The sequence below is a fragment of the Panthera tigris genome, chromosome E3 (assembly GCF_018350195.1).
Source record: "Panthera tigris isolate Pti1 chromosome E3, P.tigris_Pti1_mat1.1, whole genome shotgun sequence".
In the NCBI taxonomy this organism is placed as follows: Eukaryota; Metazoa; Chordata; class Mammalia; order Carnivora; family Felidae; genus Panthera; species Panthera tigris.
The window spans coordinates 41,192,234-41,203,676 of NC_056675.1; the positions used below are offsets into that span (position 1 = coordinate 41,192,234).

Consider the following 11,443-nt stretch of genomic DNA (forward strand, 5'->3'; position numbering starts at 1 on the left):
CACCGCCGGGGCAACCCCCCCCCCCCCCCCCCCCCCCGCAACCACTGCGGGGGGTTGCGCAGGGCGGGTCTTCCGGGGCGTGGGGGCGGATCTCGTGGGGAGGGGCGTGTCTTGCGAGGACGTGAGGGCGGGTCTTGCGGGGCGTGGGGGCGGGGAGGGGTGGGGCGTGCGGACCGCGGGGCGGGGGGAGGGGGGCGGCTCCCGCCCCCACCCGCCATCTGGCCTTCCCGCCGCCATGGCCGGCGTTCGCGCCGGTGCGCAGATGCCGCATCTGAGCAAGGTGGGTGCCGGCTGGGGGTCCCGCCGTACCCCCCGATTTCCCGGCATCCGAGGCCCGGAGCCGAAGAGGGGTGGGCGTGGGTGCGCGCGAGCGTGGCCGCGGGTTTGGGGGCGACAGCGCTGTGTGAGGCGAGGCGGGGCGAGGCGGCGGAGACCTGGGCTGCGGGGGCGGGAGTCGCCTCTAGCCTCCGCCCCCGCCCCCGCTCCTCCGCCGCCCGCCGCGGCCTCAGATGCCACCGTCGTGCGTGCGCGTTAATCTTCTCTGAGCGCACTGATCCCGGGCTCTCGGCCCTTTCCGGGGAATCGGGATGTGGGGCGGGGCGGGGGAGGCGGGCCGGAACAGTCCCTCAAGGCCCCCCTTCGCCCAGATGGAGCGGGTGGTCGTGAGTATGCAGGACCCCGACCAGGGCGTGAAGACGCGGAGCCAGCGCCTGCTCATCACCGTCATTCCGCACATGGTGGCTGGTGAGGCGCCGCGGGGGCTGGGGTGGATGGAGGCCCTGCCCGAGCCTACCCCCACCCCGTGCCAATCTCTGCTGTGCAGGCAGCGACCTCGTGGAGTGGTTGATCCAGAAGTACTGCATCTCAGAGGAGGGTAAGGGGGTCAGCCCCTTGCTCATCCGGTGCCCCACCCCTGCCGCGCCTCCTGTCCCCTGCCCCCTGCCCCCTGCCCTGGGGTCACTGTGCTGATGGCCTAGGCTGGGCTCACAGGTGTCAGGGCCAAGCCAAGTGTGCTGGGGAGGGAGAGCCCCGGGACTGGTTCTCCCAGGCTGAGCACTCACCACCCTGCCGCCCGCAGAGGCCCTGCACCTGGGCACTCTCCTGGTGCAGCACGGCTACCTGTACCCGCTGCGAGACCCCCGCTGTCTTGTGCTCCGGCCAGACGACACACCCTACAGATTTCAGGTCAGGTGCAACTGGGAGCAGGTGGAAAGCACAAACCCAGCAGCCCAGCTAGAGGGGAAGGGGTTGGAGTAGGGCGTGGTGATGTCACCACAGGTCTGGGTCCACTGCCTCTCCCCCAGGCTCTTGGGGAGTGGTCCACTGCCCCAACCCACACGTGCCCTGTGATAGGAGGACCAGGATAAGGGGAGAGATCCTCAGTTTCTCTGAGGCCGCAGCAGGGGACCCATAAAGGGTATAGCACCTGTGGAGGATTCTGATGGTTTCCCTGAGAATCCTTAAACCCCCACCCAGGAAGACGTCTGTGTGGGGCCCGAGGACAGGATTCTAGCATCTCAGTGTGTAACCTCAATCACGACGGACCTGTCCTGCCTGGCCTCCCTGGCCAGGACAGTCCCCACACACAGTCTTTAGTACAGACTTGAGCAGGCCCCACCCCCACCCCCCACCAGGCAGTAGGGACTCAGGGAGCCCAGTCCAGGAGGCAGTGCTTGCAGGGGGCCCCAAGGGGTGAGTGGAGCTTGGTTCCAGGTGGGGAAGATGGCCAGTGGTGTGTGAGTCTCCAGGCTGTGGGCAGACAGGCAGATTCTGAGGCCGCCCAGTCTCTTCCCAAGGGGCCTGGGGCGGGGGACAACTCCTGGGGTGGGGAAGGTCCAGCAGGTCCCAGAAACGCTGTCCTTGCACCATACCAGACGCCCTATTTCTGGATGAGCACGCTGTGGCCAGCTACTGAGCTGGACTATGGTGAGTGAGGAGGAGCAGGCTAACCTGGGACAGCTTCCTGCCTTTTGAAGTGATGTCGCAAGGGACGAGGGGCAGAGATTTCTCCTCTGCAGCCTGGCCCCCTGCCTTTCCAGCCATCTACCTGGCGAAGAAGAACATCCGAAAGCAGGGGGCCCTGATCGGCCATGAGAAGGTGGGACGCTCCCCTAGGCTGAGGCCAGCCAGTGGAACCCAAGCCCTGCTCTTGACCCCGGGGCCTCATTTTGCCCTGGAGCACACACACAGCCCAGGCCCCAGGATGGTGCAGACACAAACATGGGATCCCTATATGTCTCAGTGGGGATGCGGGTGGTCCCTAACCCAGAGCTGGACAGGAGAGGGGTTGCCCAGGGTAGACCTCAACACCCTCCAGGAACACTATGGCCAGCTGCACAGGAAGATCAACCACGCATGGGACCTGGTGGTGATGCAAGCGAGAGAACAGCTTCGGTGAGACCCTGCCCCACCCATGACTCGTGGGCATCGAGTGGGAATTGCCCGGGAGGCCCAGCAGTACCAAGCCCTGGCTGTTTTCCCAGGCTCTGGCCTGAGGGTGGGGACAGGGCAGAAGAGGTGCTGTTGTGGGTACCCTGTCCCCCAACTCCACCTACCCTCCCTCCAGGGCAGCTAAGCAGCGCAGGAAGGGGGACAGGCTGGTCATGGCGTGCCAGGAGCAGACGTACTGGCTGGTGAATAGGCCTCCGGTAATAACCTTGTGTGTGTGTGGGGGGGGGGGGGGGCGGGGGGCAGTTCCTTGTATAGCAGCGGGATCTTGCCAGAAGGCAGTGTGTTTCCCTCAAATGCTCGCTGTGAACCTGCATTTTGAGCCTGTGATAAGGATGCGGCTTTCGGGATCCCAGCAGTAAGTTCTATTTCTGGGGCCCGTCAGAACCGAGGCCCGGGCCTGAGTCCGCCTCCCATCCACACAGCCCAGGACAAACCAGCTTCTTTCTGGGTCTAAAGGAGGAGGCAAAGTGGAGCCAGGCTTAGTTATAGCTCTGAGGAACTGAGGTCACAGACCAAGAATTTTGGGGCGTGCTGGCCTGTAGCTAGGCTGTACCCAGAACCGCGGTCTGAGCAGGCGGTGTGCAGTCCTCTGCTGTGGAGAGATGAGGCTGACCGGCTATCTTGGTCTGTGGGGGCGGTCAGAGCCAGCACGAATGCAAGCTCTTGTGGGAAAAATCCACGGAAAAGAAAAATGAGAGCGATCCACAGGCCTATAACTCATCAAGTGTGTGTCGGGGGGGCGGGGGGGTCTCTGGGAAATGGCTCCTCCTCTTCCAGCTGAGCGCCAGGTGGGCAGGACAGGGAGGTGGAAAGGCAGAGCAGACGTGGCCCCGAGGCTGTGCACACGGGCTGAGGGCAGGGCAGCGGGGGCCTCCGGGCGAACGGGCATGAGGGCTCTGCCTGGTCCGAGGTGAGGAAGAGACCAGACGTGCAGATGCATTTGAGGATAGGGCAGCAAGATGTGGGGCGGGTGAGCATCTCGAGAAGGATGGTTAGGAGGGGGCTCCTGGCCAGCTGTGTTGGTGGAGCACATGACGCTTGATCTTGGGGTAGTGAGTTCGAGCCCCATTAGGCACAGAGCGTCCTTAAAAAAAAAAAAAAAGGATTCTCAGGTTTGTGGTTTGAGTAGTCAGGAGCAGGGAGGGGAGCTCAGCTGAGGTGAGGTAATCATGGGGGGGGGGATGGGTAGAGAGCAGGCTTAGGGACTGGAGACTCAGGTTCTTAATTTTCTCTGAATGACAGTTTCTAATGTCTTGTTTTTTTGATTTATTTAAGAGAGAGAGAGAGAGAGAGAGAGACAGGGCACAAGTGGGGGAGGGGCAGGGAGAAGGAGACAGACACAGAATCTGAAGCAGGCTCCAGAGCCTGACGCGGGGCTCGAACTCACGAACAGTAAGATCGTGACCTCCGCTGAAGTCAGACGCTTCACCAACGGAGCCCCCCCCCAGGTCCCCTGTAGTTTCCACTGAAGGAGGACGTGTGGGTGCAGGGCTTCTGTATATGGAGCTGGTGGGGGGCAGGAACACAAGACTAGGACGGGTCTCGCCAGCCCACTTGGGCTGCACCCCTCACCTCATCTCAGCCTCCCCTCTGCAGCCGGGGGTCCCCAGCGTCCTGGAGCAGGGTCCAGAGCGCAGTTCCTGCACTGCCGGGCAAGCGCGGATGGTGAGGACCCCACACCATACCCCCAGACCACTCCCCACCCTGCACACATATCTCCCCCACCCCAACTTGGGGGCTGCTCATCCGTCCATCTGTTTTTTCAAATGGCACTTGACCCTGCCTGCTGTCATGCCCCACTGCCTGTACCCCCGCTCCCAGACCTCTGCTAACTCTCACCTCTTGCCTCCCACCTGCTGCACTGGGTGCAAGTAAGTGCGATGGGGCCCTGGGAAGAGTGGGAGCTCCTCCCCAGGCCGGGACAGCATCAGAACCCGGGGGAGTTGGAGGTGTGCCCTCGGTGGGGCCACAGGCCTGAGGGGTCTGGGCCGAGCCAGCCAACACCCTGCATGGACTCCAGTGGCCTCTGGAACCAGAGGGAACTGAGCCAGGACAGACGTGTCCATACTTGGGGGCAGCCGAGCCGTCTGTTTCAGTTCCACAAAACGCAAAATATCCCACATCTAGTACCTTACAGATAAAACTTTTTCCTGACTTCGAAGTCCTAGTTCAAGATTGCGGGTTTGTAATTTTCTTGTTATAAAGTCAGCCGAAGAGAGCCGAGGCGAAAATTGAAGATCTCGGGCATCCTGAGGGTTCGCGGGTGTTGGGAAGGGTCAGTCCATCCACCTGGCCCGGAAGATGTGACAGGCAGGTTCTGAGCTCAGAACAGGCTGAGATCACCCTGGAGCATAAGTTAGCGAGACTGACTTCCTGAGTGGGATTCTGTTGCAGTATTTCTCATGTATCTGCTCTTAAAAAAAAAAAAAAAAAAAAAAGACCTAAATACATTTGAAAATGTGAAATAGTGACAGTTGGGGAACTGCAAGGGCAGTTCTGAGGGTTCCATGGAACATTCTGGAAACCTCTAGACTAGAGGCCCCCAGAAGCTTCTTGGAAAGCCAGACCCCTCCATTGAGGAGGGGGCTTCAAGGGGCAAGGCAGGGGGCCTGAGCCATTCTCTATCAGCCCAGGGATGGAGTCTTGAACTACGGTGGGTTTTCAGTCCCCACAGGGCCTGCCTTCTAATTGCAGCCCGCCCGGCCCCTTCCAGACCAAGAATATAGATTTCTACAAGCGGGAGGTAGGTCCTAGCAGTGGGTGGGAGAGAGGGGCCTGGGCTGGCTGACCCCCAGGCCAGGCCCCACTTCATAGGCCTCACGTCCTAGATGGAGCTGTGCAGAAAAGCCCTGGGCAGGGCCCGGGTGAAGTCCTCTGTCTGCCTTGAGGCGTGAGTGGGCTGAAGGGCACCGGCTGGGGACCCCCGCCCAGAGCCCAGACTCTTCCTCGAGTGCCGTTGTCCCCACAGCCTGTCCCTGCACTGGCCCCTGGCACCGTCCCCCCACCCCCCAGGTACCTGAAGTTCAGCAGCCAACGTGAGCCGCATGATCCCATCGTGTCAGGGTGCCTGCCTGGCAACCCCTGGGTCACAGACGATGACACCTACTGGACCATGAACGCACCCAGGTAAGCCCGGGGGGGCAGGGGGCACTGCCCCCCACCTCCCTCCCCGCCGGGGCACTGCCCCCCCACCCCCCTGCTGCTGGCACATCTCCGTGCCCTGTCCCACCAGTGTGGCTGTGCCCACGAAGCTCCGCGTGGAGCGATGGGGCTTCAGCTTCCAGGAGCTCTTGGAAGACCCTGTGGGACGGGCGCATTTCATGGCCTTTCTCGGGACAGAGTTCAGCGGTGAGAAGCCCCCCGCCTTGCTCGAGGCCCCTGTGAGGGATGCTGCTGCCTAGGACCGTCCCCCGCCCCCCCTCCGCCCCGCCCCCGCCACGTTTCTGCCGGCACGACCACGGCTCAGGTGGGCCTGACCCGGCGTGTGGACCCCTAGCTGAGAACCTGAGCTTCTGGGAGGCATGCGAGGAGCTGCGCCATGGAGGGCAGGCCCAGGTCCGCGCCATGGTGGACGCCGTGTACCAGTGAGTGCTGAGGGGCAGGTGCCCGGCTGGCCGCTAGGCCTGCGTGCGGAACCCGGACCCTCAGGGCCTGTTTCCCGTCCGCCTTCTGCCGACACAGGCAGTTCCTGGCCCCTGGCGCTGCCCGGTGGGTCAACATCGACAGCCAGACGATGGAGCGGACCCTGGAGGGTCTGCACCAGCCCCACCGCTATGTGCTAGATGACGCCCAGCTGCACATCTACATGCTGATGAAGAAGGTGAGTGTGCAGGCCTGGAGGGCTCGGGGAGTGCCTGGCCCCGTGACAGCTGGGTCTGCACACGCACTTCCCACCGGCTGCTGGCATGCTTAGACCTGCAGCCCAGGCTCCACTTTCACAGAGGGGCAAACTGAGGCTCAGAAGGGCTGAGGGCTTGCCCAAGCCACGGGCCTGAGGAGAGGTCCAGTCGTGATTTTAGAAAGGGTTTTAATATGGGGCGCCTGGGTGGCTCAGTTGGATGGGCATCCGACTCTTGATTTCGACTCAGGTCCTGCTCCCAGGGTCACGGGATCAAGCCCCATGTCAGGCTCTGTGCTGGGCATGGAGCCTGCTTGAGGTTCTCTCTGTTTCTCTCTCGCTCTCTGCCCCTCCCCCACTCATGCTCATGCTCTCTTCCTCAAAAGAAAAGTATTTTAACATGGAAAATCCGAAACGTGAACAAAAATGTAGTAAAATGAACCCCCACGTACCTACTGCCTGGCTTCAAAAACAGTCAGCTCAGGGCCTATCCTGATTCATTGTCTATCCCTTCCCCCTGCCCCCCACCCCGTGACTTTAAAGCCATTTCCAGACTTCCTATCTGTAGGTACTTCAGGATCCTCTGAAAGACATGGACCCCCTCCCTCCCTTTCAACGTGACCCCAGACGCCAGTATCACATACTGAACACAGGATCACTCAGTGTCCTCAAAGAGCCAGTCGGGGTCAAAACTTCCTCACTTGGCATCTGTGTTTAGTTCCCTGTTGTTGCTGTAAAAAAACGCCACAAACTTGGCTTAAAGCAACACGAATTTATTCTCTTAAAGTTTTGGAGGTCAGAAGTCTGACACAGGTCTCCTGGGGTAAAGTCGAGGTGTGGGTGGCACTGGTTCCTTCTGGAATCTCCAGGGGGAGAATCCCATGTCCTGCCTTTTCTAGCTTCTGCAGACGCCTGCCTTCCTTGGCACCTCCTCCTCCTGTGTCTTTATGCCAGTAGTCTAGCATCTCTGACCTGTGTCTCTGGTCCTCCTGCAGCCCCCTCTTTGACTTCTAAGGGCCTGTGGTGACACTGAGCCCACCTGGACAATTGAGGACATCTCCCTACCTCAAGATCGTTGAGTTACTCACATCTGCAAAATCCCTTTGCCTTAGAGGAGACACCATCACAGTTCCAGAGGTTAGGCTATGGACATCTCTGGCATCTTCCCCTCTGAATGCCACAGCCAAAAACACTCATCTGTTTTTTCAATTTGCTTGAATTTGGGTCCAAACGAAGTCCATATGTCAGAATGGGTTAATAAATCTCTTAAACCCCCTTTTATTTATTTATTTTTATCGTTTAAGTTTTTTTATCTTGAGAGCGCGTGAACAGGGGAGAAGCAGAGAGAGAGAGGGAGAGAGAGAATCCCAAGCAGGCTCCACACTCAGTGCAGAGACCACCTCGGGGCTTGAACCCACCAAGCCGCGAGATCGTGACCTGAGACAAAATCAAGAGTCGGATGCTCAACTGACTGAGCCACCCAGGTGCCCCTTAAACCTCTCTGTAAAGCAGAGGCTTCTTCTCTACTTTTTCTTCTTTTTTTGTTTTGTTTTAAAGAAACTGGAGGTCCTTTGTCCTGTGATTTCCCACAGTCTGGGTTTTACTAATGGCGCCCTCGTGGTGTCCCTGTGTGTTTCTGCAGATTGGTAGTTACGTTTCAGACTTGATTGGATTCATCTTCAGTTTTTTCGTGTATTTGGTTTTGCCAAGGGTCTTTACTTCAGAGATGGTGTTCAGTGTGTTCTCCCATCGGGAGGTATGTGGGGCCCGGGCGCCTCTCCTTTTGTGATGGGAGCAGCCTGTGGCTTCGGTGCAGGCAAGGAGCTGGCCCGTCCCTGCCTCTGTTTAAGAGGGGGGGACACTGCTCTGAGACACCTCTTCTCGCCTGCTCTTTGTGGCACAGTCGTCCAGGGAAGGCAGGATCAATGCTTGACCCCTTCTTTTAGTCACCAGTTTTCACGATAATGAATCGTACCCACGGTGTCTGCCAAGGGTGGTCAGTAAGTCTAGGATAGTTTTAACCCCGTTGTAAATCCACACTCTCACCAGATGACGGGTTTCGTTCCGCTCTGGTTCTTACCCTTAATTCCCGAGCAGAGGTCCAGCCTGCCAGCTGTTGGCTCCTGGGGCATTTGATGTGTTCTGAAATCCGTGCTGGCTTTCTTGCCTTCTGGCGTGGTGGCTTGTCCCAGGCTCCGCCTGTGCCAGAACTGGAGTCCGCCGTTTCCATGGGAAGCCCTGGCTCTTTTTCAAGGGTGTTTAGAAACCTTGACGCGCACGCTGATGTGTTCACTGTAACCTGAACTGTTTCCGGCCCTTTCAGTGAACAGAAGTAGGAATATCAGTGTTTTAAACAGGATATATCAGGAGTTCGTACTGACACTCCCTTTTTTTATTATTAATTTTTAGTTTATTTGTGAGAGAGACACAGTACGAGTGGGGGAGGGGCAGGGAGAGCTAGAGAGGGAGACACAGAATCTGAAGCTGGCTCCAGGCGCTGAGCTGTCAGCACAGCATCTGATGTGGGGCTCAAACTCGCGAACCGTGAGATCGTGACCTGAGCCTGAGTCGGACGCTTAACCAACTGAGCCATCCAGGCGCCTCTACTTCTTTTTTTTTTTTTTTAAAGGTGCATTTATTTATTTTTGACAGAGCGAGCATGTACCCGTGTGCGTGTGGGGGGAGGGGCAGAGAGACTCCCAAGCAGGCTCCATGCTGTCCGCATGGAGCCTGACTTGGGCTCGAACTCACGAACCATGAGATCATGACCTGAACAGAGATCAAGAGTTAGATACCCCGCCTACTGATCCGCCCAGGCGCCTCGTGACACTGCTAATTCAGGTTCAGGGTTAGAGAATTTCCTTGACGTTGTTGACTTCCATCTCTTTCCTCACTAACCCACTGAAAATCTTGGTTCTCGACGATGCTAACATAATGACTCACTTGCTTTTTTCTCACATTTCACTCAGGAGTCTCAACAACACAGCGTTACCATTTACCATGCAGTCACTGAAAATGGTTTACTTTTTCCTCGCCTTGGTCCTCTGCACACACCCTCCTGGGGACGCCCCCTCCAACAGCTATATTCCGTGTGGCCAGGGTGGTGTCACCGACTGGGTGCCTGGCTCACTTGTCCCACTTTACTTCCAGTGTTTGGGAATTGACTATTTGTTGTTTTATTTTATAATTATGTAAAGTGTCTACACAGTTTCAAAATCCGATCTACAAAGAAGGTACATTCAAGTAAATGTGGTTCTGTCCTGATCCTTCTGCTGTCTTCCCTTCTTCCCACTAAAATTAACTATTTGAAATTTATTTTTTCCTTTTAAAAATAATAAGCAGTTGGGTTCATAGATTTCTCTCCCTCTTTATTGTATACTATTGCAGTTTTATAGTTTTTCTCGACCTTGCTTTTTATTTTGCTCTGTGTCCTCCCCCTCACTCTCGGGGTACACAGAGAACGGCGGGGGGGGCACCACTTGGCATTTCCCGCGGTAGGTACCACGGTTCACTCCTAGCATGGGCACCCGGCCCCTGCCCAGCTTTTGTGGGTAAACTGGATAGGAGCCTAGGTCTCCCCGAGTCCGTCTGACTTGTTCTGGGGAGGTCTGGGGTGGTCGCCTCCAGCACTGTCCACTGGGGCGGGGTGGGGGGGACCTGGGGCTGGCGGAGGCCCCAGCAGTGGCAGGCTGGACCGGCAGGGGACGCCGGCTGGGCGCGGTCTCTTGCAGGACTCCTACCCGAGGTTCCTGAAGTCTGCCGCCTACAAAGACCTGCTGGCCGAAGCCGTGATTCCCCCAGAGGCCAAGAAACGGTGAGCTTGTCTGTGCCCGGAGCAGTGCAGACCCGCAGTGAGGCGGGCAGGACCTCACGGCTGCCCCGTGCTCAGGTCCCGTCTTGCCCACAGGGTGTTCCCGTTCATGCGGAAGCTGCCGCATTCAAGCCCCAGCCCCGCTCTGCTTCCTGCCGCCACCTCTGGGGAGCCCGCGGCTGCCGCCGGTGGCCCTGAGTGTGGTGAGGGGGGCGCCTGAGTGGGCACAAGCGCCACCGTCACCTCTTGCCCAGGGTCCTGGCCACTTTTGAGAGCCCTGGCACGGGCGTCCCCTCATGCCCAGAGGCCCCGGCCTTGCTGTGGGGCAAACAGACCTCTTGGGCTCCCCACCTTTTTCCTTGTCAAGCCCTCTCGACACCTCCCCACCTCCAAAACCATAAACTGCTGGCAGATACCAGGTGGGCCTCCGGCAGGTGGCGCTTGTCATAGGAGGAGATGCGGGCCGCCGGGTGGATTTCCCCGGGGTGCTCCGCCCAGTGTGACCCTGTGGGGACCCCACACCACGTCCCCGCCTCTGCTGGGGGCGCCTCAGCCTTCCAGTCGGCCTAGAGCCATCCTCCTGCGTCTCGCCTACACTGTGGCCGCCACGGTGCACGTCCCAGGCCTCGTGCCACAGGGGCGCCTCTGGCCGGTGTCCCGGAGGCTGTGGCTTCTCCAGCAGAGTTGCCCAGGGACGGCCCCCACGGCCCCACCCTGGTGACCCCTGGTGCCAGCTCCCGGCGGGGGCAGGTGGAGCCCTTGGGGGAGGAGGGGACGCCAGCCCCGGGCGAAGGACAGTTGGTCCTCTGGGAGCGCAGCTCTGTGGGGCCAGAGGGAGCGGCGCCCCCCTTCCTGCTCCCACCCACGCCCGACGCGGAAATAAAAGACCCGCAGTTCTTACTCTGAGCCCAGTTTATTGTCCAAATCGTGGAGCGTGTGCTGTGAGGCCCACTGGTGGGGCGTGTTTGTGAGGGTGCCTGTTCGGCGTGTCGGAGAGGCGTACCCGGTGAGGCGTGTGCGTGGGGAGTGCACGTGGGGCGTGTCCGTGAGGCGTGTATGTGGGGTGTGCACGTGAGGTGTGTCAGTGAGGGTGCCGGTTAGGCGTGTCGGAGAGGCGAGGCGTACCCGGTGAGGCGTGTCCGCGAGGGTGTCGGTGGGGTGTGTCCGTGAGGCGTGTCGGCGGGGCGTGTGCGTGAGGCGTGTCCGTGAGGGTGCCGGTTAGGCGTGTCGGAGAGGCGTACCCGGTGAGGCGTGTGCGTGGGGCGTGTCCGCGAGGGTGTCGGTGGGGCGTGCGCGTGAGGCGTGTCGGTGGGGCGTGCACGTGAGGCGTGTCCGTGAGGCGT

General features: G+C 59.5%; 1 protein-coding gene across 4 annotated transcripts; it reads left to right on the plus strand.

Annotated features, from left to right (window-relative positions):
* The first annotated feature begins 196 nt into the window (after positions 1–196).
* On the plus strand, positions 197–10,987 carry RGS11 (regulator of G protein signaling 11). Of its 4 annotated transcripts, none has more exons than XM_042972286.1 (17): positions 197–280; positions 648–744; positions 824–874; positions 1,079–1,185; positions 1,875–1,926; positions 2,040–2,098; positions 2,318–2,394; positions 2,567–2,648; positions 4,034–4,116; positions 5,146–5,194; positions 5,280–5,341; positions 5,464–5,577; positions 5,684–5,799; positions 5,948–6,035; positions 6,133–6,271; positions 10,021–10,103; positions 10,197–10,987. In XM_042972286.1, the coding sequence occupies exons 1-17, from the start codon at positions 236–238 to the stop codon at positions 10,318–10,320; spliced, it is 1,428 nt and encodes a 475-aa protein (XP_042828220.1). In that variant the 5' UTR covers positions 197–235; the 3' UTR covers positions 10,321–10,987. The 4 variants fall into 4 exon arrangements, with proteins under 4 accessions (XP_042828220.1, XP_042828219.1, XP_042828218.1 ...); XM_042972285.1 differs by having other exon boundaries at positions 4,048–4,116; positions 5,117–5,194; XM_042972284.1 differs by having other exon boundaries at positions 2,040–2,394; positions 4,048–4,116; positions 5,117–5,194.
* Positions 10,988–11,443: the final 456 nt, after the last annotated feature.

Bases quoted from the DNA above. Each gene is read 5' to 3' on its own strand.
- RGS11 (XM_042972284.1), top strand. From the start codon at position 236: ATGGCCGGCGTTCGCGCCGGTGCGCAGATGCCGCATCTGAGCAAG. The intron at 745-823 runs GTGAGGCGCCGC...TCTGCTGTGCAG, and splicing joins CATTCCGCACATGGTGGCTG to GCAGCGACCTCGTGGAGTGG. The intron at 10,104-10,196 runs GTGAGCTTGTCT...TCTTGCCCACAG, and splicing joins CCCCCAGAGGCCAAGAAACG to GGTGTTCCCGTTCATGCGGA.